The sequence below is a fragment of the Blennius ocellaris genome (genome assembly GCF_963422515.1).
Source record: "Blennius ocellaris genome assembly, chromosome: 13".
Classification (NCBI taxonomy): Eukaryota; Metazoa; Chordata; class Actinopteri; order Blenniiformes; family Blenniidae; genus Blennius; species Blennius ocellaris.
The window spans coordinates 24,999,087-25,022,062 of record NC_137662.1 but is presented as its reverse complement, the minus strand read 5'-3'; the positions used below and the strand labels follow the sequence as shown (position 1 = coordinate 25,022,062).

General features: G+C 58.6%; 1 protein-coding gene across 1 annotated transcript; it reads right to left on the bottom strand.

Annotated features, from left to right (window-relative positions):
• Positions 1–529: 529 nt before the first annotated feature.
• Positions 530–22,364, bottom strand: cul9 (cullin 9). The gene is given in 53 exon segments (XM_080507751.1): positions 530–1,816; positions 2,612–2,703; positions 2,832–2,965; positions 3,058–3,175; positions 3,275–3,385; positions 3,551–3,625; positions 3,696–3,789; positions 5,383–5,546; positions 5,627–5,791; positions 5,865–6,005; positions 6,154–6,312; positions 6,314–6,403; positions 6,478–6,577; positions 6,704–6,728; positions 6,731–6,935; positions 7,024–7,229; positions 8,072–8,198; positions 8,344–8,489; positions 8,564–8,744; positions 8,747–9,044; positions 9,675–9,838; positions 9,941–10,123; positions 10,240–10,370; positions 10,493–10,510; positions 10,513–10,680; positions 10,753–10,886; positions 10,981–11,102; positions 11,104–11,135; positions 11,138–11,156; positions 11,248–11,343; positions 11,823–11,928; positions 12,032–12,203; positions 12,292–12,382; positions 13,262–13,479; positions 13,482–13,488; positions 13,578–13,683; positions 13,774–13,862; positions 13,953–14,101; positions 14,611–14,807; positions 14,899–15,089; positions 15,176–15,377; positions 15,464–15,692; positions 17,198–17,396; positions 17,399–17,427; positions 17,541–17,727; positions 18,149–18,339; positions 18,993–19,134; positions 19,245–19,436; positions 19,438–19,863; positions 19,944–20,098; positions 21,630–21,723; positions 21,725–22,026; positions 22,029–22,364. Coding segments are annotated over 53 exon segments (7,896 nt in total). The 5' UTR covers positions 22,336–22,364; the 3' UTR covers positions 530–1,599.
• Positions 22,365–22,976: the final 612 nt, after the last annotated feature.

Below are 22,976 nucleotides of genomic sequence, written 5' to 3'. Positions count from 1 at the left end.
AGAGAAAGAAAACTAGAAGAATGACAAAGAAATAAATGTGACCTGGTGAGATTAGAGCACATAATTCATGGGACTAATAGAAAAGGACTCGGCGCCACTCCTGACTGTTTCCTGTTGGAACGTTGATTGATCACAGTGACGAGGGGGAGGAGTTGTGGTTGTGACGTCAGCATCATTATTAATCAACCCTCGCGGAGAAAAACAGACTTGGAACAAGAACCAGAACATCCTTCAGAACCTCAGTGACCAGGATTTGTTTTATTATGTCAAAACGATTGTTCTAAATTCATTTCTCCTCTCCGCTGAACCCGCCCACCAATCACCATCATTTAAGAATGGGCGGGGCATTTTCCACAAGATCTGATTGGTCAGGAGGCGGAGCTTTGACCTCCTCCAGAACAGGTGAGACATTCAAGAGTCTGTTACCATGGTGATTTATCCTGGTGACAAGTGAACCAGCGTCGTGTGTGTGTGTGTGTGTGTGTGGGTGTGTGTGTGTGTGTGTGAGAGAGAGAAATCAATCTACTCGTAGCAGAAAAAGCTTTTATTTATTTAGTTTTGCCGGCTGGAGTCGCTCGACTCCGATAAAGAAACCAGAACCAGAACCAGAACCAGAACCAGGAAGCAGAACATCAGAAGCGGTCCGGGTCAGAGCCACCGGGTTCCTCCACCAACCAGAACCTCCAGCCAGGGACAGTCTGCTGGAACCCTTTGGTCCAGATGCATAGAGACATGGAGACGGTAACCATGGAGATGGTTGGAGATGCTGTAACCATGGAGACGGCTACCATGGAGACTGCTATCACGGAGGCGGCTACCATGGAGACGGCTATCATAGAGGCGGTAACCATGGAGACTGTTATCGTAGGGGCGGTTACCATGGAGACGGCTATCATAGAGGCGGCAACCATGGAGACTGTTATAGACGTGGTAACCATGGAGATGGCTACCATGGAGACTGTTTTAAGGGGCGGTTACCATGGAGACGGCTATCATAGAGGCAGTAACCATGGAGACTGTTATAGATGTGGTTACCATGGAGACGGCTATCATAGGGGCGGTTACCGTGGGGACTTACACAGGACCACATGAGCCATAGTCCGGACCGGCGGTCCAGATCACTCAGAACCTTCTGAGGAAGAGTTTGTGGAGCAGGTTCTACAAAACTGCCACAGGCCACATCCAGGGTCCCTGACCCACGGACCACACCCAGACCAGGACCAGGACCAGGACCAAGGTCTGTCACCTCGGTCAGGATCCAACAAACAAAACAAACATCTGAACCAGAATCTGATTCTCAACAAAAATTTTGGTTTCAGAACCGAACCAGAAAGTCATTGTGGACTAAAGAAGACCCCCTTGCGGGGGGGGGGGGTGTAACGTGGAGGTTCTTGGTTCTGGACTAAAGAAGAACCTGGAGACTTGAAGGAACTGAATTTCAAACTGAAGATTTCTCGTCTCCTTGATTTGGAAAAGTGAAGAAAAGCAGCGAGAAGCGAGTGCAGCGGTGATCGGGGGTCCTCGCGGGTCCGTCGGTCCTCTGGTGGGGGGGGGGACGAGGGGGACGGGTGTGTGTGTGTGTGTGTGTGGGGTCGGGTCTCAGTCGAAGGGGCTGAAGTCTCTCTCCAGGTTCTCGGACTCGTCGTCGTCGGAGAAGAAGTCGTCCTCGTCGATGTCGTCCTCGTCGTAGTCCTCGTGCCACTCGGGGACGTACTCTTCGTCGTACTCGTCGTCCTCGTCCGCCTCGCCGCCCTCCTCCGCCGCGTAGTTGTTGTTGTCCGAGTCCCCGGAGTCCGACGCCCGGTTCGTCTTCGGCCTGGAGGAAGACCACGTCGGTTCAGACCCAGACCGGGACTAGAACCCTGACCCCACAACAGTTCCATTCCAGAGGACACACACACACACACACACACACACACACACACACACACACACACACACACACACACACACACACACACACACACACACACACACACACACACACACACACACACACACACACACACACACACACACACACACACACACACACACACACACACTTCCACTCCTCATTGATGAGATTTACTGCTGCTTTATCAACTGGTTCAACTTTTTGAAACTTTTACAACTCACAATTTTTCAACTGTTTGACACTTTTTCAACTGTTTGACACTTTTTCAACTGTTTGACACTTTTTCAACTGTGACACTTTTTTAAAAAGTTGTATAAGTTTCAGAAAGTGTCACAATTTTCAAAAAGTGTCACAATTTTCAAAAAGTTTCACAATTTTCAAAAAGTTTCACAATTTTCAAAAAGTTGCACATTTTCAATAAGTTGCACATTTTCAATAAGTTGCACATTTTCAAAAAGTTTCACAATTTTCAAAAAGTTTCACAATTTTCAAAAAGTTTCACAATTTTCAAAAAGTTTCACAATTTTCAAAAAGTTTCACAATTTTCAAAAAGTTTCACAATTTTCAAAAAGTTTCACAATTTTCAAAAAGTTGCACATTTTCAATAAGTTGCACATTTTCAAAAAGTTTCACAAGTTTAAACTCTCACTCTACACCAGAGACGGGTCGCCAGGACAAAGCATTACAGTTTGCCAGCAGCATTCACACACTCACCCTTTGTTGGCGTCGGTGTTGTTGGACAGGTTGGAGTTCTGAGTGGACTCTGTCTCCTGGCTGCTCTTGGTCTGGAAGCCGACCCTGAAGTCCTGCACACACAGGGGGGGGGAGGAGGAGGAAGGAGGGTGGAGGGTGGAGGGGGTGGGGGGGGGTCTTCAACTTGGGGCAGCACAGCAGACACCCGACCCCTTCAGACCAGAGCGGGGGTCCGGGGTACCTGGGTGGAGTGCTGCAGGATGGCCAGCAGGCGCTCCTGGATGCGGCGGATCAGCTCCAGGCCGGTGTTCAGGTGCTCCTGCTTCAGCAGCCGCACACACGAGGCCAGGTCGCTGCACTGCAGTAGGGTCTCCTCTGGGGGGCACAGACCCGGGTCAGACCGCAGAAGGACCGGGACCCGAGGGTTCCGGGTTCCCGGGGGGAGAGGGGGGGGGGGAGACTCTCACCCAGCAGGATCTGCAGGGCGTTGGTGTGCAGGTCCAGGGCCTCGGTCTGCTGCTCCATCACGTCCATCTTCTCCGTCTCCTGGTTGTAGTAGCTGTAGACACACGAGTAGGCCAGGACCTGCAGAGACCACAACCCCGTGAGCTCACCAGGACCGGGGCCAGGACCGGTTCTGAAGGGGTGCTGGGGGGGAGGAGAGGGGGGAGGGGGGGGGGTCACCTTCCGAGCCTGAGCGAGGGCTTTACAGGCGTCGATGACGAAGGTCAGCGACTTCATCTGCAACGCCTCGTTTATAGACGACACCCTGTTCTCCAGGTTCGCCGCGAAGTCCTGCAACACCACGCACAGGTAAACAACACAGAGGTAAACAACGTAAACAACGCAGAGGTAAACAACGTGATACAACATAAACAACACAAAGATAAACAACGTACTACAACATAAACAACACAAAGACAAACAAGGTAACAAACAACACCAAGCTCAACAGCCCACCTTGGCCTGATGGTGGAAGGTGCATCTCTCATTGTAATCCTGGAACTTCTTTTCCTGCCGAGCAGCTTTACTGACCTACAGAGAGAGTAATAGATTACAGATACTCAGATTACCGCTGGTTCCGGCTGCAGCTGCGATGACTCACCATGGCCGAGCAGTTGTAGTAGTCCTTGTGTGTCGGTTTCCACGGTTTCAGACACCGCCAGCAGAAACCATGGTTACACTTCGCACAGGTCATACTGAGGAGAGAGCAGAGCAGCGTCATCACACCGCCTGACGACTGTTCTCTACACCGCCCGACGACTGTTCTCTACACCGCCTGTTCACCACACCGCCTGACTGTTCTCCACACCGCCTGACGACTGTTCTCCACACCGCCTGACGACTGTTCTCCACTCCGCCCGACGACTGTTCTCCACACCGCCCGACGACTGTTCTCCACACCGCCCGACGACTGTTCTCCACACCGCCAGACGACTGTTCTCCACACCGCCCGACGACTGTTCTCCACACCGCCCGACGACTGTTCTCTACACCGCCTGTTCACCACACCGCCCGACGACTGTTCTCCACACCGCCTGACGACTGTTCTCCACACCGCCTGACGACTGTTCTCCACACCGCCTGACGACTGTTCTCCACACCGCCCGACGACTGTTCTCCACAACGCCCGACGACTGTTCTCCACACCGCCCGACGACTGTTCTCCACACCGCCCGACGACTGTTCTCTACACCGCCCGACGACTGTTCTCCACACCGCCCGACGACTGTTCTCCACACCGCCCGACGACTGTTCTCCACACCGCCCGACGACTGTTCTCCACACCGACTGTTCTCTACACCGCCCGACAACTGTTCTCTACACCGCCTGTTCACCACACCGCCTGACTGTTCTCTACACCGCCCGACGACTGTTCTCTACACCGCCTGACGACTGTTCTCCACACCGCCTGACGACTGTTCTCCACACCGCCTGACGACTGTTCTCTACACCGCCTGACGACTGTTCTCTACACCGCCCGACAACTGTTCTCCACACCGCCCGACAACTGTTCTCCACACCGCCCGACGACTGTTCTCCACACCGCCCGACGACTGTTCTCCACACCGCCCGACGACTGTTCTCTACACCGACTGTTCTCCACACCGCCCGACGACTGTTCTCCACACCGCCCGACGACTGTTCTCCACACCGCCCGACGACTGTTCTCCACACCGCCCGACGACTGTTCTCCACACCGCCCGACGACTGTTCTCCACACCGCCCGACGACTGTTCTCCACACCGCCCGACGACTGTTCACCACACCGCCCGACGACTGTTCTCCACACCGCCCGACGACTGTTCTCCACACCGCCCGACAACTGTTCTCCACACCGACTGTTCTCTACACCGCCCGACAACTGTTCTCTACACCGCCTGTTCACCACACCGCCTGACTGTTCTCTACACCGCCCGACGACTGTTCTCTACACCGCCTGACGACTGTTCTCCACACCGCCTGACGACTGTTCTCCACACCGCCTGACGACTGTTCTCCACACCGCCCGACGACTGTTCTCCACACCGCCCGACGACTGTTCTCCACACCGCCCGACGACTGTTCTCCACACCGCCCGACGCCTGTTCTCCACACCGCCCGACGCCTGTTCTCCACACCGCCCGACGCCTGTTCTCCACACCGCCCGACAACTGTTATCCACACCGACTGTTCTCTACACCGCCCGACAACTGTTCTCTACACCGCCTGACGACTGTTCTCTACACCGACTGTTCTCTACACCGGTGTAGGGTATCAGTGTATCAGTGTAGTGTAGTGTAGGGTCGTACTGCAGGCAGCCCTCGTTCTTCTCGATGGGCGCCTGGCAGCTGGGGCAGCGTTTGGAGATGAGCTTGGCCAGATGTTTGCTCTGAGCCTCCATGTTCATCCCTTCATAGAACCCTCCGTCGTCCATCCACTGGGACATGTGGCTGCAGCTGGCGGGGCAGTGGGCCTGGACACAGGGTCAGAGGTCAAGGCGGGGGGGGGGGGGGGGGGGGGGGGTCCAGACACGGGGTCGGGGGGGTGTCTGACCTCGGGGAAGTTGCAGCTGAAGCAGGAGGTCCAGCAGCATTTAGAGCATGTTCCCATGCTGCCCAGGTTCTCCTTGCAGAGGATGCGGTCGCAGCCCTGGGGGTTGGTGCACCACGTCAGGTTGGAGCAGCTCTCCACGTACCCCCGCAGCAGGGCGCTCTCGTACTGCACACAACAGGGGCGGGGGTCAGGGCGGGGGCGACGTGGTCCCCGAGGCGGGCGCTGAAGGAGCCGTTACCTTGGCGACGGTGTCCTTGTCGCTGAGCACGCTGAGGAAGAACTGCGAGGTGGGCTGAGCCTGGCAGTCGGTGATCGGGCAGTTACAGTTCATCAGCAGGTTCTGCTCGACCCGGGAGGTCAGGTACTCCTGCCAGCACGACTGCAACACACACACACACACACACACACACACACACACACACACACACACACACACACACACACACACACTCAGGTACTGCCAGTACGATTACAACAACACACAAAGACACAAAGACACAGACAGACAGAGAGACGGACACGCCCACCTTGCAGCAGTAGTGCATGCAGCTGAGTGACGGGACCGTCTCCATGGTGACCGTGCGCGGTCCCAGGCACACCGGGCAGGAGGAGGCGGGGCTCGGCGGCGGCTGAGGGTTCCGACACTTGAGGCCGGCGGCCGTGACGAGCTCGTCGGGGTCGTCGGTTGTAGCGCTGCACCAGGACGTCCACGTTCCACCGACAGTGGACCAGGAGGTGCTCGGCCCGGTCCACGTCCAGGCTCAGGGTCCCCGAGACCTGCGGGGGGGGGGGGGGGGGACAGGTCAGGACGCAACACACACACACATACACACGTAGCCATGGCAACACACCTGCTGCACAGTTTTCTGCATGAGCTGCCGAACGTCCTCCTGCGACATGGTGCGCCCCATCGAGAACAGAACCGCGTCCAGGGCGCCGTCCTCCAGCAGACTGCAACACACACACATTAGACACACACACTTCCTCCTCAAGGGGTGTGGATGATGTCATAGTGGAGGAGGAGGAGCAGGAGGAAGATGGCGAGGGGTAGAGGGTCGGGGGTCGGGGGGGGGAGACCTGAAGTGGGCGGCGTCCTCCAGCTGTCGGAGCGCCTCAGGCTGAACTGGGCCGGGCCCTTGTGGGGCGTGGCCGGGTCGTCGGGCAGGAACTCCACGATGTGCGGGTTCTCCTCGCCGCGCCGCACGAAGCCCCGGCTGATGACGTGCAGGATGCAGGACAGCACGTCGCTGGAGCTGCAGCCGAAACGCCCGCCGGCGCCGGACTCCCGCTTCTGCACCGAGTCCAGGACCTGTGGGGGGGGGGGACGGCAGAGCCGGGACCTGAGAACCTGAGGGGGGACCTTGGGAAGCCGGGGGCCTCGGGGGTCCGGAGCTCACCTTGAAGACCAGGTTGTCGATGTGCATCTCCTTCTCCTGCTTCATGATGTTGACGATCAGACAGTAGATGTAGTTCCTCTTCCTCTCCAGCGTCCCCGCCGCGTCCTCCTCCACCTTCAGGTACGTCTGTCTGGGCAGGAGGCGCATGGACGCCACCGCGCCGTCCTGGCAGAGGGACGCCACCTGCTGGTTCAACCGCAGCGCGCCTGGAAGAAACAGGAGGCTCAGACCAGGAGGAGGGGGAGGAGGAGCAGCGTGGGGAGGAGGGGGAGGGGGAGGAGGAGGAGGAGCAGCGTGGGGAGGAGGGGGAGGGGGAGGAGGAGGAGGGGCAGCGTGGGGAGGAGGAGGAGCAGCGTGGGGAGGAGGGGGGGCAGCGTGGGGAGGAGGAGCAGCGTGGGGAGGAGGGGGAGGGGGAGGAGGAGGGGCAGCGTGGGGAGTAGGGGGGAGGAGGGGGAAGAGGGGCAGCGTGGGGAGGAGGAGCAGCGTGGGGAGGAGGGGAGGGGGAGGAGGAGGGGCAGCGTGGGGAGTAGGGGGAGGAGGGGGAAGAGGGGCAGCGTGGGGAGGAGGAGCAGCGTGGGGAGGAGGGTGAGGAGGGGGAAGAGGGGCAGCGTGGGGAGGAGGAGCAGCGTGGGAGGAGGGTGAGGAGGGGGAAGAGGGGCAGCGTGGGGAGGAGGAGCAGCGTGGGGAGGAGGGTGAGGAGGGGGAAGAGGGGCAGCGTGGGGAGGAGGAGCAGCGTGGGGAGGAGGGGGAGGGGGAGGAGGAGGGGCAGCGTGGGGAGGAGGAGCAGCGTGGGGAGGAGGGGAGGGGGAGGAGGAGGGGCAGCGTGGGGAGGAGGAGCAGCGTGGGGAGGAGGGGGAGGAGGAGCAGCGTGGGGAGGGGGAGGAGGAGGAGGAGGGGGAGGGGGAGGAGGGGCAGCGTGGGGAGGAGGAGCAGCCGCGGAAAGGAGCAGCATGGGGAGGAAGAGCAGCAGCGTGGGGAGGAGGAGCAGCGTGGGGAGGAGGGGGAGGAGGAGGAGCAGCGTGGGGAGGAGGGGGAGGAGGAGTCTCACCTGTCCTGGGCTCCTCCGGCTGGCTGCAGGTGAGCAGAGCTCCATCAGCGATGAGCGGGAGGAGAGCGTGGAGGAGAACCTCGGGAGAGAGACCTGACTCCTCCAGGAGGTCCTCCACCTGCACCTCCTGGGGGGAGGGGGGGGGGGGGGGGGAGAGAGAGGTGAGTAGTGTGTGTGTGAGCAGTGTGTGTGTGTAGTGTGTGTGTGTGTGTGTGTGTGTGTGTGTGTGTGTGTGTGTGTGTGTGTGTGTGTGTGTGTGTGTGTGTGTGTACCAGTGTGTGGTTGAAGTGCAGCAGGATAAACATCTGCAGGGTAGAAACTTTGAGAGTTGAGCAGCCGAACTGCAGCTCAGCGTGTCCGAGCCACGTCCACTGCAGCCGGCGGGGCTTCCAGAGGGGGACGGCACAGAGGGACTGGCCTGGGAGCAAGGTCACAGCAAGGTCACAGCAAGGTCACAGCAAGGTCAGCAGACGTTGGCCCAGTGGTACTGACTGTGGGTGTAGAACTGGGTGAACTGGTCCAGGTAGGAGCAGAGTTCTGGGGGGAAGTGTTGGCCGGGTCGGTCCAGGAAGCAGAGCGAGGACACGGTCCAGCAGCGCGGCGACAGCACCAGAACCTGCACCTCCGCCTCGTCCTCCAGCTCCGCCCACTCTTCCTCCATCAGCTGCGGAGATGATCAGAACCGGACGTGAGGCTCCGGGTCTCTGGACCCACACTCTGCTCCGTGGGGAGGGGGGGGGGGGGGAGGGTCTGGAAGTGTGTGCTGACCTGGTCCTGGTCCTGGTCCTGCAGGTGGCGGTCCAGCTGCTGCAGGCGGTACAGGTGGAACTCCTGCTGCAGCTCCGACGACTCACTCAGGTTCTTCAGCATCTGCTGCGGGAAGCGGCTGGGGAAGCAGCTGCCGATGTGATCCACCACCGCCCCCTCCTGCCACAGGTTGCCCTGGGCCAGCAGCCGGTCGCCCAGGTAGTACCTGCACACGCACACACACACACACACACATACGCACACACACAAAATCAAAAACTCACACATGGTCAAATTCAGAACGACACAATTAATGTACAAAGCGTGAAATAATCTATTACCAAATAATATACAGGGAATGTTTAGTGGGGGGGGGTGTAGTGGGGGGGGGGGGGGGGGGGGGGGGGTGGGAGTAATATTCTAAGGGGAGCTGTGACGTGACTTTATGGAAAGAAATAAAACAAACATTTGCACAAAGTGCAAATATAAATCTGTTTAAAAAATACTTTTTTAAAAATATATATGGATATGTAGTATGTTTTTGCTTTTGTAATTATACATTTATATAGATACTTATGAAGTGTATATATGGTGTAGATTTATATAGAGAATATATGGTATATATTTATAAAGCTGTATTATGTAATAAGGATGTGTGTGTACAAACTAAACAATAGGTAATATGTGGTGGTAAAATTAAAAGTTTTCTACTTCTTCCTACTCCTTTTTCCAACAATGTGCAGTATTTTCTTATGTATTGGCTCCATGTTTGTTTATTTTTCTTTCTTTGTCTGTACAAATAGTTCCATACTCCTCCCCTTCCTTCACACACAGGTGTCATGGCGGCCGGCCTCACCTGTAGAAGTGCTCGAAGGTGTTGGCGAGCTCCAGCCCCGACAGGAAGAGCATCGGCTCCAGGAACTGCTGCAGCCGCTGCAGCGTCTCCATGCCGCCGCCGCCGCACGCCGCCCCGCTGGCCTCCATCATCTGGTCGATGTACTGCGCAAAACGCTCACTCACCTGCACAACACCAGCCCGGCAATCAATCTCTGGACGTCATCCTGAACCCCTCCCCCTCCCCCTCCCCCTTCCCCCCCCCGCCCCGGAGCGGTCTGGACTCACATGCATGGCCCGGAGGATGGAGAGCTGCAGCAGCGCGGCGGAGAAGCCGTGCCGCAGGGCGAGGACGAAGGCGGTCTGCTGCCCGAACAGCTCCTCCATGGCGTTCTTCAGGCGCAGGTACAGCATCCGGTACCGCTCCACGAAGTCCGGCAGGCTGCAGCTGGACTCCAGGAACCGCTTCACCTGAGGAGGAGATGGAGAGCAGCCAATCAGACGCCGTCACGCCGCCTCGGGAGCTCCCGCCACGTACCGACAGGGGAGAGCAGAGTCGGAGGGTGTGAGTGGAGGGGGAGCCTGACCTGGTGCTGCACCACTCCCTGCCAGCAGAGGGCGATGCCCGCGATGCTGCTGCTGCTCTTCACTTTGGGTTTGGGGGACGAGGACGAGGACGAGGACGAGGACGACTCTTTGTTCTTTGTCTCTTTGCCGTCTGAAAAACACGAGGCGGGTCGGTCGGCGAGTAAACCGGCGAACGGGTCAGCTAGCAGGTTGGAGAGGGTCGAGGTCGGGTCAGTTGGCGTCGTGGTCGGGAGCTTGAGGCTCTGGACTCACTGGATTTGACCGGGGGCGGAGCTCCTCGCCGTCGGCCTGGCTCGTGTCCACGTGAACCAGCAGGTGTGTGAGGCGCCGCACCCTGGAGTTAAAGATGGCGGCGCGGCCCTTGCAGCGGCGCGCCGACTCGGCGTTCTCCAGATACTCGCTGAGCAGCCAGGACAGAGGGCTGAGCGCCGCCGAGGACTCTGGGTAAACACGGGATCACACATTGGAGGACCGGTGGAGAGGAACTATACGGGGGGAGGGGGGGTCTGTACCAGTCAGGGTGATGCTGTAGACGATGGGCGTGATCAGAGCCTCCCAGCAGGTCCGGCCCAGAGCCTCGGCCGCTTCGGCGTCCGGGAGGAAACGATCTGCAAACATCTGCTCGTGTCTCAGAGCGCTGTTGAGCCTGACACACACACACACACACACACACGTTTAACAACAGTCTCCACAGAGTGCTGGAGGAGGTTTTTAGGAGGAGGAGGAGGAGGAGGAGGTACTTGTTGAAGAGCTGCAGGAGCTGGCCGCGCTCCTCCTTCACCTCCTGACACCAGCTGTGAGCCTTGGTGCTGTAGAACAGGAAGGTGCGGCAGCACAGCTGCTCCTTGAACACGGGCCAGAAGAGTGGGCTTCGGCCCCAGGACCTCGAAGCCCGCACCCGGGTGTCGATGCCGCCCTGCGGGGGGGGGGGAGAGGAGGGAGTGAGGAGGTGGCAGGAGGAGGAGGAGGAGGAGGAGGAGCAGAAACTGGAGGAGGAGGACTCTGACCTGCTGACACCTCTTGATCCTGATCTGGATGATGGACCAGAAGCGAGTCACGTTCTCCAGAAGAACCACACGGCTCGCCGATGGCGTCACGTTGACCTACGACACACAGAGGGGGCGGGGGTTAAAGCAGCTGAGTGACAGCTGCCTCAGGGGGCGGGGTTAGCGCTGCCTCAGGGGGCGGGGTTAGTGCTGCTGAGTGACAGCTGCCTCAGGGGGCGGGGCTAAAGAAGATCAGTGACAGCTGCGTCAGGGGGCGGGGCTAAAGAAGACCAGTGACAGCTGCCTCAGGGGGCGGGGCTAAAGCAGCTGAGTGTCAGCTGCCTCAGGGGGCGGGGCTAAAGCAGCTGAGTGACAGCTGCGTCAGGGGGCGGGGCTAAAGAAGATCAGTGACAGCTGCGTCAGGGGGCGGGGCTAAAGAAGATCAGTGACAGCTGACTCAGTGGGCGGGGTTAGCGCTGCCTCAGGGGGCGGGGTTAGCGCTGCCTCAGTGGGCGGGGAGAGCGCTGCCTCAGGGGGCGGGGCTAGCGCTACCTTAGGGGGGCGGGGCTAGCGCCGCTGAGTGACAGCCGCCTCACCGTGTTGAGCTCCGTGTTGATGTTGGTCGGGTCGTCTCCGCCCAGAACCAGAACACGAGCCGGCATGTAGCTGGAATCCTCACTGACCACCAGGATGGCCAGCTGTCTGAGAGTACACAGTAATCAGATTACACTCAGGAGTACTGGCGTGTTCCAAGGATAAAAGGGCAAAGGTTCTGCTGTACGGGGTAATCAGATTACAGTGGTACCTGATGATGACTCCCTTGTGCATGTAGATGTTGATGAAGTGTGAGCCGGTGCAGCCGTTAGACTCCCAGTAGGTTTTGGGGTTTTTGTCGGTGAGCTTGTTTGCTCGATGGTGATTGGACGAGACCTCCACCTTCTCCCAGCATTTATCCTCCTTCAGCTCCACACTGGAACCTACACACACACACACACACACACACACAGGTAAGAGCTGCTGGCCGTGGTGCGTTTGTGTGCAGGTGTCCTGATAGGAATTCCTGACCTTGGCACAGATTCCTGAGGAAGACGTCGAAGAAGGGGATGTTGATTGGCTGATGGCTGCGGCGATGCTCCTCGATCTGCCCCAGCACCATCTGACGGCAGACGGGGGGGGAATCCCTGTCACTCAAACGGCACTTTCCTCTGAAATTAGCTGCAGTGTGTTTGGAATGCTTTGAACTCATTCTATTTTATTCTGAAAAGAATCTTTGAGCAGGACTTCTCTTGAGCTTCGCAGTGCTTTTTCAGGAGTACTTTTACTTTTTTTCCTGAGATGCTCTGAGGAGAGTGTGCAAAGAGTGTGTGTGTGGGGTTCCTGTGATTAATTCACGTCTCAGTGGGCGTGGTCTGTGCTCGAGTGGGCGTGGTCTGTGCTCAATTGGGCATGGTCTGTTTAGGTCAAGACATTCAGTGGGGCGGGGTCTGTGTTTTGAGTGGGCGTGGTCAGTTGAGGTCACGTCTCAGTGGGCGTGGTCTGTTTAGGTCACGTCTCAGTGGGCGGGGTCTGTGTTCGAGTGGGCGTGGTCAGTTGAGGTCACGTCTCAGTGGGCGTGGTCTGTGTTCGAGTGGGTGTGGTCTCTTTAGGCCAAGGCATTCAGTGGGCGGGGGTCAGTGTTTTGAGTGGGCGTGGTCCCAGCGTTCAGGTCACGTCTCAGTGGGCGTGGTCTGTTTAGGTCACGTCTCAGTGGGCGGGGTCTGTGTTCGAGTGGGCGTGGTCAGTTGAGGTCACGTCTCAGTGGGCGTGGTCTGTGTTCGAGTGGGTGTGGTCTCTTTAGGCCAAGGCATTCAGTGGGCGGGGTCAGTGTTTTGAGTGGGCGTGGTCTCCTTAGGTCAAGCCATTCAGTGGGCGGGGTCTGTGTTTTGAGTGGGCGTGGTCCCAGCGTCGAGGTCACGTCTCAGCGTGTTACTGCCTGGCGTGGTGAGAGTGAAGCTGGCGGGACGGAGGCGTGGGCGCCGCCTTGCCCCGGCCATACCTGAATGCAGCCGGCCAGCACGCTGGTGGTCATCTTCTTGTAGAGGCTGGCGTACTTGTCGCAGTCGGTCAGCAGGTCGCGGAGCTCCGGCACCAGCAGCAGGTTGGAGCTGTGTTTGTCCAGAGCTTTGATCAGGGCCTCCTTGGTGCCGACGCGGCACATCACCACCGCGTAGTCCTTGTTCACCGAGGCCAGCCGGAACAGGAAGCGCACCAGAGCTGCACCACCTGCAGGAGGAGCAGGAGGTCAGCACGCCGCTCCTACTGCCAGCGGCTGCACCTCCTCCTCCTCCTCCTCCTCCTCCTCCTCCTCCTACCTCCCGGTCGCTGATGAAGGCCATCATGGAGGACAGACACGGCTCGATGCTCTCGTGCCACGGCAGCTCGTCCTCCTCGTAGTTCTCCAGGAACGTGTTCAGAATCCTGAGGCGGGAGGGGACACACTGGAGGTGAGGGGTCAGCGGGGTCAAGGGGCGGGGGGTCAGGGGTCAGGGGTCAGGCGCTCAGCGCTACCTGAGGATGGAGAGCTGCACACTGCGGTCGGCTCGGTGCTGCTCCATCAGACGGATCAGGTCCTGGTAGGTGTCCCTGTTGTGAGTCACCTGGAGAACACAGTGGACACATGACTCTGTGTGTGTGTGTGTGTGTGTGTGTGTGTGTGTGTGTGTGTGTGTGTGTGTGTGTGTGTGTACCTGGTTGCGCTCCTCATCCAGCTGTGTGTTGTCTTCACACAGCAGCTGCTCCAGAGTCTGAATCACCTCTTTCGTGGCCGTCAGCTCTTTGAGACTCACAGCCAACATCTGTAACTCTGTGTCCTTCAGATCCAGATGTTCACTGCTGTCTGCAACACACACACACGCACACTTTCAAGCTTCAACTGCAGCACTTAAACTGAACTGAACAGAACATATGCACAATCGCGTATGTAAATGTGTGTTACAGTGTTACAGTGTGTTAAAGTGTAACAATTTGTTAGTGTGTTACACTGTTACAGTGTAACAATGTGTTACACTGTAACAGTGTTTTACAGTGTAACAGTGTTTTACAGTGTAACAGTGTGTTACAGTGTAACAGTGTGTTACACTGTAACAATGCATTATAGTGTAACAGAGTGTTACAGTGTAACAATGCGTTACAGTGTTACAATGCGTTACAGTGTAACAGTGTGTTACAGTGTAACAACGTGTTAGTGTTACAGTGCGTTAGTGTTACAGTGTGGTACAGTGCTACAGTGTGTAACAGTGTTGCAGTGCTACAGTGTTAGTGTTGCAGTGTAACAGTGATCCAGTGTTGCAGTGTGTGTTAGTGTTCCAGTGATCCAGTGCTCCAATGTTGCAGTGCCGCAGTCACCTCTGCTCTCCAGCTTGTGCACCATGCAGATCTGGTTGAGGGCGATGACGGACAGCATGGGCTCTGCCCTGGACAGACTGAGACACCTCTTGAGGACGGCGGTGACGTCGCAGGCCACCAGCTGCTGGGCCAGGCTGCGGTGGCTGGAGATGAGCATGATGATGACCAGCAGGCCGTTCCTCACCGAGAGCGTGGAGCTGCAGGGGAGCAGGAGTAGAGGAGAGCTGCAGCGGGAGGCGTCCTGTGCAGCGCGCCCCCCCCCCCCGGAGCGTCTGGAGCCGGACTCACCCTTTGGTCTTGAGCAGGAGGTCGATGGCGGCGGGGATGACCCCCAGCAGGCCCCTGGAGCCCTCCGGCGTGGCCGAGCCGATGCTGGCGAAGATCTCCAGCATCATCTGAGTGCCGGACTCGGAGAGCGGGAGGCTGCTGCCCACGCTGCGCAGGTCGTGCTTACTGGCCCCCGTGATGACCTTCAGGGTCTGGGGGAGGAGCCAGGACGTCGGTCACTCTGGTGTGTGTGTGTGTGTGTGTGTTGGGGGGGTGGAGGGTGGGTGGGGGTCCTCACCGCCAGGGCCAGCTGCTGCAGGTGTGTGTTGGAGGAGAAGGTCTGCATGCAGGACAGCACGGCTTTGACTCCGCCCTCGGTGGCGAAGGAAACTCTCCACTCGTACTTCAGCATGAGCAGGTGGGTGAGACGCAGGGTGCTCACCACCAGGTCCTTGCAGGAGGAGCCCAGCAGGTCCACCAGCTGCTTCAGGACCCGGTCCCTGGCACACACACACACACACACACACAGAGAGATGAGTCCCGTCGCCATGGAGACCAGGACCTGGCCTCCTTGCCGGACTCTGACCTGATGGTCTGGGCCGAGTCGCTCCTCATGGAGTTCTTCTCCTGCGCTCCTTTCTCCTCCAGCAGGCGGGTCATGAAGAGAACAGCCGCCAGCTGCTGGTGGAGGTCGGCGGCGGAGGAGGAGGTGGAGGAGGAGGAGGAGGAGGAGGTGCTCCTCTTCAGCAGCTCCACCACTTCGCCCAGCTTCTCCATCACGGTCTTCTTCCCCTGGACCCGCGGGCTGTTGAACACTGCTCAGGAGGAGAGGAGGAGACGTCAGGCTGCACCTCCATCACCACCTCCATCACCAGGGCACACGCAGCAACATCTGCCGTTACCGATTTATTTCTCCTCTGATTTTAACGTAATCCAGCCACACAATTTAACCAAAACACTTTCAAAGCAGGTTGAAATCTGCAAAAAATTCTGGATTTTAAACTCGTTTTTTTCCCACAATGATCGAACAATCCTGAGTCTTTTATCTTTCTTTTATGGAGTCACTTTGATCTTTTTCTCGGTGGCCTGGTTCCTCCAGAACTCTTTAACAGAGAGAAACTCAGTGAACCAAATAGTAAAATGTCGTCTTACTGGCGAGCCTCAATCTTTCCCAGCCTCCCTGCTCACGAAACAAGATCCAGAGGAGCTTCATCAATCATTAACAGCGACTCCAATTTATTCTATTTATCTGTTTTAGCTCCATTTATTATGGCGACTTTTCATTGAATGTTGTCATCATGGTTCATGTTAGTCACTGCTGGTTTTTTTTTTTAATCACTGGAAGGTTTTATCGCGTCTTTATTGTGGTTCGTCTTCATCCATTTTTGATCTTATCTTAATTATTTATTGGTGAATAGCAGAACACCGAGTCTCGTCTTCACCGTCTTGTTTTCACTCGACTAATTATTATTCGCTTGTTCGGTTCATCGTGTCTTTATTTGTTTTAACATGTCAAGTGATGACAAAACCTGTAAAACAAGTTTACCTCCGGGTGCTAATGAATTAACCTTGACCTTAACATGCTACGTGGCAAAAGATGTTACCTGGCTAAAGATGCTACCTGGCTAAAGATGTTACGTGGCTAAAGACGCTACGTGGCTAAAGACGCTACGTGGCAAAAGATGTTACCTGGCTAAAGATGCTACCTGGCTAAAGATGTTACGTGGCTAAAGACGCTACGTGGCTAAAGACGCTACGTGGCTAAAGATGTTACCTGGCTAAAGATGCTACGTGGCTAAAGATGTTACCTGGCTAAAGATGCTACGTGGCTAAAGACGCTACGTGGCTAAAGATGTTACCTGGCTAAAGATGCTACGTGGCTAAAGACGCTACGTGGCTAAAGATGTTACCTGGCTAAAGATGCTACGTGGCTAAAGATGTTACCTGGCTAAAGATGCTACGTGGCTAAAGACGCTACGTGGCTAAAGATGTTACCTGGTTAAATATGCTACCGCTAAAGATGTTACCTGGCTAAAGGTGCTACGTGGCTAAAGATGTTACCTGGCTAAAGATGCTACCTGGCTAAAGATGCTATGTGTGAAAGACGCTACCTGGCTAAAGATGCTACATGGCTAAAGATGCCATGTGGTTTAAAGACGCTACCTGGCTAAAGACGCCACCTGGCTAAAGATGCTACCTGGCTAAAGATGCTACTCCAGTAAATCAGCGTGGCCAACAGTACTATGCTAAATGTATCCTCTTGTGACCCCGCCCACACAGACCCCCCTGTGACCCCGCCCCCTCCTGTGACCCCGCCCACCTTTGATCTTGTCCTCCAGGTCTTCGGGGTACTTGCTGTCGTCCTCGCTGGGCAGCTCGCTGTCCGTCTCCGAGCCGGCCGAGTCCACCGGCGCCTCCTTTTTGGCTTTCTTAGAGACGGAGCCCATCCCCGAGGAGGAGGAGGAGGAGGAGGCCAGGGCTGATGAAGAGGAGCTCTGACCTCCTCCTGACGCTGCTCCTCCAACTCCGAGGAGCTCAGAGAGCTTTCAGCTGCAGAGTACAAGCAGTGTGAGTGTGTGTGTGTGAGTGTGTGTGTGTGTGTGTGTGTGTGTGTGTGTGTGTGTGTGTGTGTGTGTGTGTGTGTGTGTGTGTGTGCTCCTCACCCAGCAGCTCCTCGTCCTCCATGCTGGCTCCGCCCCTCCTCAGGTAGTGTTTTGGAGAAGGTGTGGAGCAGAGCAGGTCCCCGAGACACGACGACGGCAACTTCTGCTTCAGATAGTGAAGCAGCTTCCTGGCGACGTCGCCGGGAACGGCGAGGGTGAGGAGGGCGGAGTCATCCAGCTGCAGCTCCTGATTGGACGAGAAGCCATCACTCAACTGCTGGTGTGTCTGGCTGATGATCTGCGGGGGCGGTGCCCTCTACTGCCCCCCCCACTGCCCTCTACTGTCCCCCACTGCCGTCTACTGCCCCCTCACGGCCCTCTACTGCCCCCCCACTGCCCTCTACTGCCCCCCCACTGCCCTCTATTGCCCCCCACTGCCCTCTACCGCCCCCTCACTGCCCTCTACCGCCCCCCCACTGCCCTCTACTGCCCCCCACTGCCCTCTACCGCCCCCTCACAGCCCTCTACCGCCCCCTCACTGGCCTCTACTGCCCCCCTACTGCCCCCTACTGCCCTCTACTGCCCCCCCACTGCCCTCTACCGCCCCCCCACCCCACTGCTGCCCTCTGCTGGATGCTCTGCTCTGCTCCCCCCCCGTCTGGACTCACCTGGTGGTCCAGGCTCTGCAGGAGCAGCTGGTTCACCTCCTGCTGCTGCTTGGCCTCCAGCTTCTTGATGAAGAAGAGGCTCTCCCACCACTCCCCCCGGCTCAGACACGCCGGCTCCACCTGCCGGCCCTCCGACAGGTACGGCAGCGAGTAGAGGCCCCCCGGGGGCTTGGAGAAGAAGGTCTGGCTCACTGTGACACCAAGACAGGGTTAGAGCTGTAGGGGGGGGAGGGGTGGTGGTGGTGGTGGTGGTGGTGGGGGGAGGGGGTCAGTAGGGGGCAGTAGAGGGCAGCGGCGGGGCAGTAGAGGGCAGTGGGGGGGCAGTAGAGGGCAGTGGGGGGCAGTAGGGGGCAGTAGAGGGCCGTGGGGGGGCAGTAGAGAGCAGTAGAGGGCAGTAGAGGTCAGTAGAGGGCAGTGGGGGGGCAGTAGAGAGCAGTAGAGGTCAGTAGAGGGCAGCGGGGGGCAGTAGAGGGCAGTAGGGGGCCGTAGAGAGCAGTAAAGGGCAGTGGGGGGCAGTAGAAAGCAGTAGAGGTCAGTAGAGGGCAGCGGCGGGGCAGTAGAGGGCAGTAGAGGGCAGTCGAGGGCAGCGGGGGGCAGTAGAGGTCAGTAGGGGGGCAGTAGAGGGCAGTGGGGGGGGCAGTAGAGGTCAGTAGAGGGCAGTGGGGGGCAGTAGGGGGCCGTGGGGGGCGCAGTAGAGAACAGTAAAGGGCAGTGGGGGGCAGTAGAGAGCAGTAGAGGTCAGTAGAGGTCAGTAGGGGGGTAGTAGAGGGCAGTAGAGGGCAGTGGGGGGGGGAAGTAGAGGGCACTAGGGGGGAGTAGGGGGGCAGTGGGGGGGGACCGTTACCGGCAGTGAGTTTGAGCGTCTCCGTCAGGGTGGAGGCCTTCTCCTGCGTCTCCTTCTCGGCCTGCGAGCCTCCGCCGCTGCCCACGATCTCCACCATGTGCCAGTGGACCCAGTAGGTCCTGGACAGGGAGTTCCAGTAGACCTGAACGCAGCAGAGACGCGCTTCAGGCTCCGGTTCAGAGACCCCCCCCGCCCCCCCCCCCCCCCCCCCGCGCGCCCCCCACCTGACCCCGACCCACCGCATCGACTCACCTGAACCGGCGGCGAGCCGTCGTTGCTGTAGCGGAACTCGCCCTCGTCGCCGGCGCTCACCTCCTCGTAGTCCTCCAGCATGCGGACCGTCATGCCGCTCTTCAGGTTGTCCTGCACGTACTCCACGTAGGCGGAGCGCGTGACGAAGTCCGACCGCGTCTTGAACCCGTTGCCCGCCTTCTTCTTGGGCGGCGGCGGGCGGCGGCGGCGCGGCCGGCGCCACGGCGACCATCGCCGGGGCGAAGGAGATGGGGGAGGCGCAGAAGCGGGGCTGAAAGATGGACCTGAGGATGGGGCGACACAACGCCTCCTCCCCTTGCTCCTCCCCCAGGGCCCCTCCCCCTCCTCCCACTCCCCCGCCGCCGTCGGGCGGCTGGCGGTTGCGGTCCCAGCCCATCACGCGCACCAGCTCGGAGATGAGGTTGGCCATCGCCATGGTGAAGTCGAACTCCCGCTGCATGCGCAGCTGCTCCGCCTGGTGGGCGGAGCCAGAGGAGGAGGCGGGGGACGGACTGGCGTCCTGCCGGTCTGACTCCGCCCCCGCCGTGTTCAGCTTGTCCATCAGAGACGTGACGCACAGGTAACGCTTCACCAGCGAGAACAGCAGCTTCCCCGGGATCTGCGCAGACGGAGAGGGTCAGGTGGGAGGGGGCGGAGCCTCTACTGACCACGTTGGTGGGAGGAGCCTGTGCCGCTCACCTGGGGCAGGTGGATGCCCTCGAAGGAGATCCCGTGCTCCTCGGAGGAGGTGGTCTCTGCAAACAGCTCCAGCAGCGTGAAGCGGTTGTCAAAGTCCATGTGTTGTTCGATTCCGTCCTGCTGGCTGAGGGACAGCAGGACGTACGCTCTGCTGCCTGTAGGGGGGCAGGAGTCTTCATGTTAGACCGGGGGGGGGGGGGGGGGGGGGGGGGGGAGGAGGAGGAGGGGGAGGAGGAGCGGGAGGAGGAGGAGGAAGAGCAGGAGGAGGAGGGGGAGGAAGAAGAGGAGGAGGGGGAGCGGGGAGGATGAGGAGGGGGAGGAGGAGGAGGAGCAGGAGGAGGAGGAAGAGGAGGAGGAAGAGGAGGAGGGGGAGGAAGAAGAGGAGGAAGGGGAGGAGGAGGAGCAGGAGGAGGAAGGGGGGGAGGAGGAGGAGGAGCAGGAGGAGGAAGGGGGGGGAGGAGGAGGAGGAGGAAGGGGAGGAGGAGCGGGAGGAGGAGGAGGAAGAGCAGGAGGAGGAGGGGAGGAAGAAGAGGAGGAGGGGGAGCGGGAGGATGAGGAGGGGGAGGAGGAGGAGGAGCAGGAGGAGGAAGGAAGAGGAGGAGGAAGAGGAGGAGGGGGAGGAAGAAGAGGAGGAAGGGGAGGAAGAGGAGCAGGAGGAGGAGGAAGAGGGGGAGGAAGAAGAGGGGGAGGAAGAAGAGGAGGAAGGGGAGGAGGAGCAGCAGGAGGAGCAGGAGGAGGAGGAGCAGGAGAAGGAGGAGCAGGAGGAGGAGGAAGAGGAAGAGGAAGAGGAAGAGGAAGAGGAAGAGGAAGAGGAAGAGGAAGAGGAGGAGGAGGATCAGGAGCAGGAGGAGCAGGAGCAGGAGGAGCAGGAGGAGGAAGAGGAGCAGGAGCAGGAGGAGGAGCAGGAGGAGGAGGAGGAGGAGCAGGAGGAGGAGCAGTAGTAGGAGGAGGAGGAGCAGGAGGAGGAGGAGCAGTAGGAGGAGTAGGAGGAGCAGAAGGAGGAGGAAGAGGAGCAGGAGGAGGAGGAGCAGGAGAAGGAGGAGCAGGAGGAGGAGCAGGAGGAGCAGGAGGAGGAGCAGGTCTCTCAAACACTTCCCAGAACAACTGCTGGTCTTCATCACACACAAAGCAAAGATCAGACTTGTCCCACGTTGTAAATGTCTTCAGTGGACCAGCTGTCCAGCGTGTCCCTCGTCTCTCATGAGAAATGTCCTCTAGTGTCCAGAACAGCTGGACGTCTACTGAGAGTCCACTGCTGGACTTTACTGAGCGGAGTCACAGTGAAGAGAGGAGGAAGACTTTCACTTTGAAAACCACGTCTGTTGTTCCGTCTCTTAAAATCCAGTAAAGACATTAGTGGTATTAATCATTAACCCTCATTATCATTGGTAGTATCTTATCTTATTAAACATTATCATCATTATTAATGGTATTAATGTAACAAACGACTTCTAATGTTTCTCTGATATTGAAACTATACGAAGAATATTTGGTCTTTTGTATATTTCCTATGTCGTGTTGGAATGAAGTCGTTGATATTTCCATGTCATTTCTTTACATTAAATAAAAACGTCACAATTCCCAGATTGAGCTCCACGTTTTCCACGTGACGACACGACCCCCTAAACTCCTCCCCCTCCGTCAGTCCAATCGGAGCGCGGCGTGGCGGCGGCGGCGGCGGCTCACCTGCGTCGTGCGAGGCCAGCGCCCGCAGCATCTTGCCGGCGCTGCGCCGCGTCTGCGTCTCCTTGTTGCACAGCAGCTCCATCAGCAGGTTGAGGGGCGCCGGTCTCCTTGAACACGCCGACCAGCGAGCCGATGCTGGCGTAGGCGCTGAGCACGTGGATGGTGTGCATGATGTTGATGGAGAAGTCGCTCTTCTTCGCCATCTGCTTGCGGGCGCGGCGCACCAGGTTCTTCACGTCCTCCTTCATGTCCGACAGCTCCACCTCGTCGAAGGTGACGTCCCCCGGGAGCCCCCCGCCGCCGCCGGACACCCCGCCGGACGCCCCGCCGCCGCCGCCTCCGCCCTGCTGCTGCTGCTCCTGCAGGGGGCGCTGGGTGTCGGCCTTGCGCTTGCCAGCAGGGTGGGGCAGTTGGCGTACACGTCCTCGGTGGACATCCACATCAGGATGTTCTCCGGCTTGGTCTCGCCCGACGTGGAGCCGCCGGAGCCGCCGGAGCCGCCGGAGCCGCCCCCGCCGCCGCCGCCCGCCTCGCCGGCCCCGCCCCCCGAGCCGGAGCCGTCGTCCAGGGTGACGAGGCACCAGCGAATCAGGTACTCCGTCTGGCCGTCGTGGGTCCGGCGCTGGCGAATCAGCTCCTCCGGGTACGCCTGCAGCCGCGGGCCCAGCTGCACCAGCAGGTTCCCGTTACGACGCTCGCCCACCATGGTCACTGAGGGGAGGAGCAGGAGGAGGTGCCAGCAGAGGAGGAGCAGGAGGAGGCGTCAGGAGAGAGGAGCAGGAGGAGAGAGCAGGAGGTGTCAGAAGAGGAAGAGGGTGTCAGGAGAGAGAGAGAAGAGGGGGTGTCAAGAGAGAGAGGAGAGAGGAGGAGGGGCCAGGAGAGGAGGAGAGAGGAGGAGGGGCCAGGAGAGGAGGAGAGAGGAGGAGGGGCCAGGAGAGGAGGAGAGAGGAGGAGGTGCCAGGAGAGGAGGAGAGAGGAGGTGTCAGGAGAGAGGAGAGAAGAGGTGGTGTCAGGAGAGAGGGGAGAGAAGAGGAGGTGTCAGGAGAGAGAGGAGAGAAGAGGAGGTGTCAGTAGTGGAGGAGAGAGGAGGTGTCAGGAGAGAGAGGAGAGAAGAGGAGGTGTCAGGAGAGAGAGGAGAGAAGAGGAGGTGTCAGTAGTGGAGGAGAGAGGAGGTGTCAGGAGAGAGAGGAGAGAAGAGGAGGTGTCAGGAAAGGAGGAGAGAGGAGGCGGTGCCAGCAGAGGAGGAGCAGGAGGAGAGGTGTCAGGAGAGAGAGGAGAGGAGGAGAGGTCAGAAGAGGAGGAGGTGTCAGGAGAGGAGGAGAGAGGAGGAGGTGTCAGTAGTGGAGG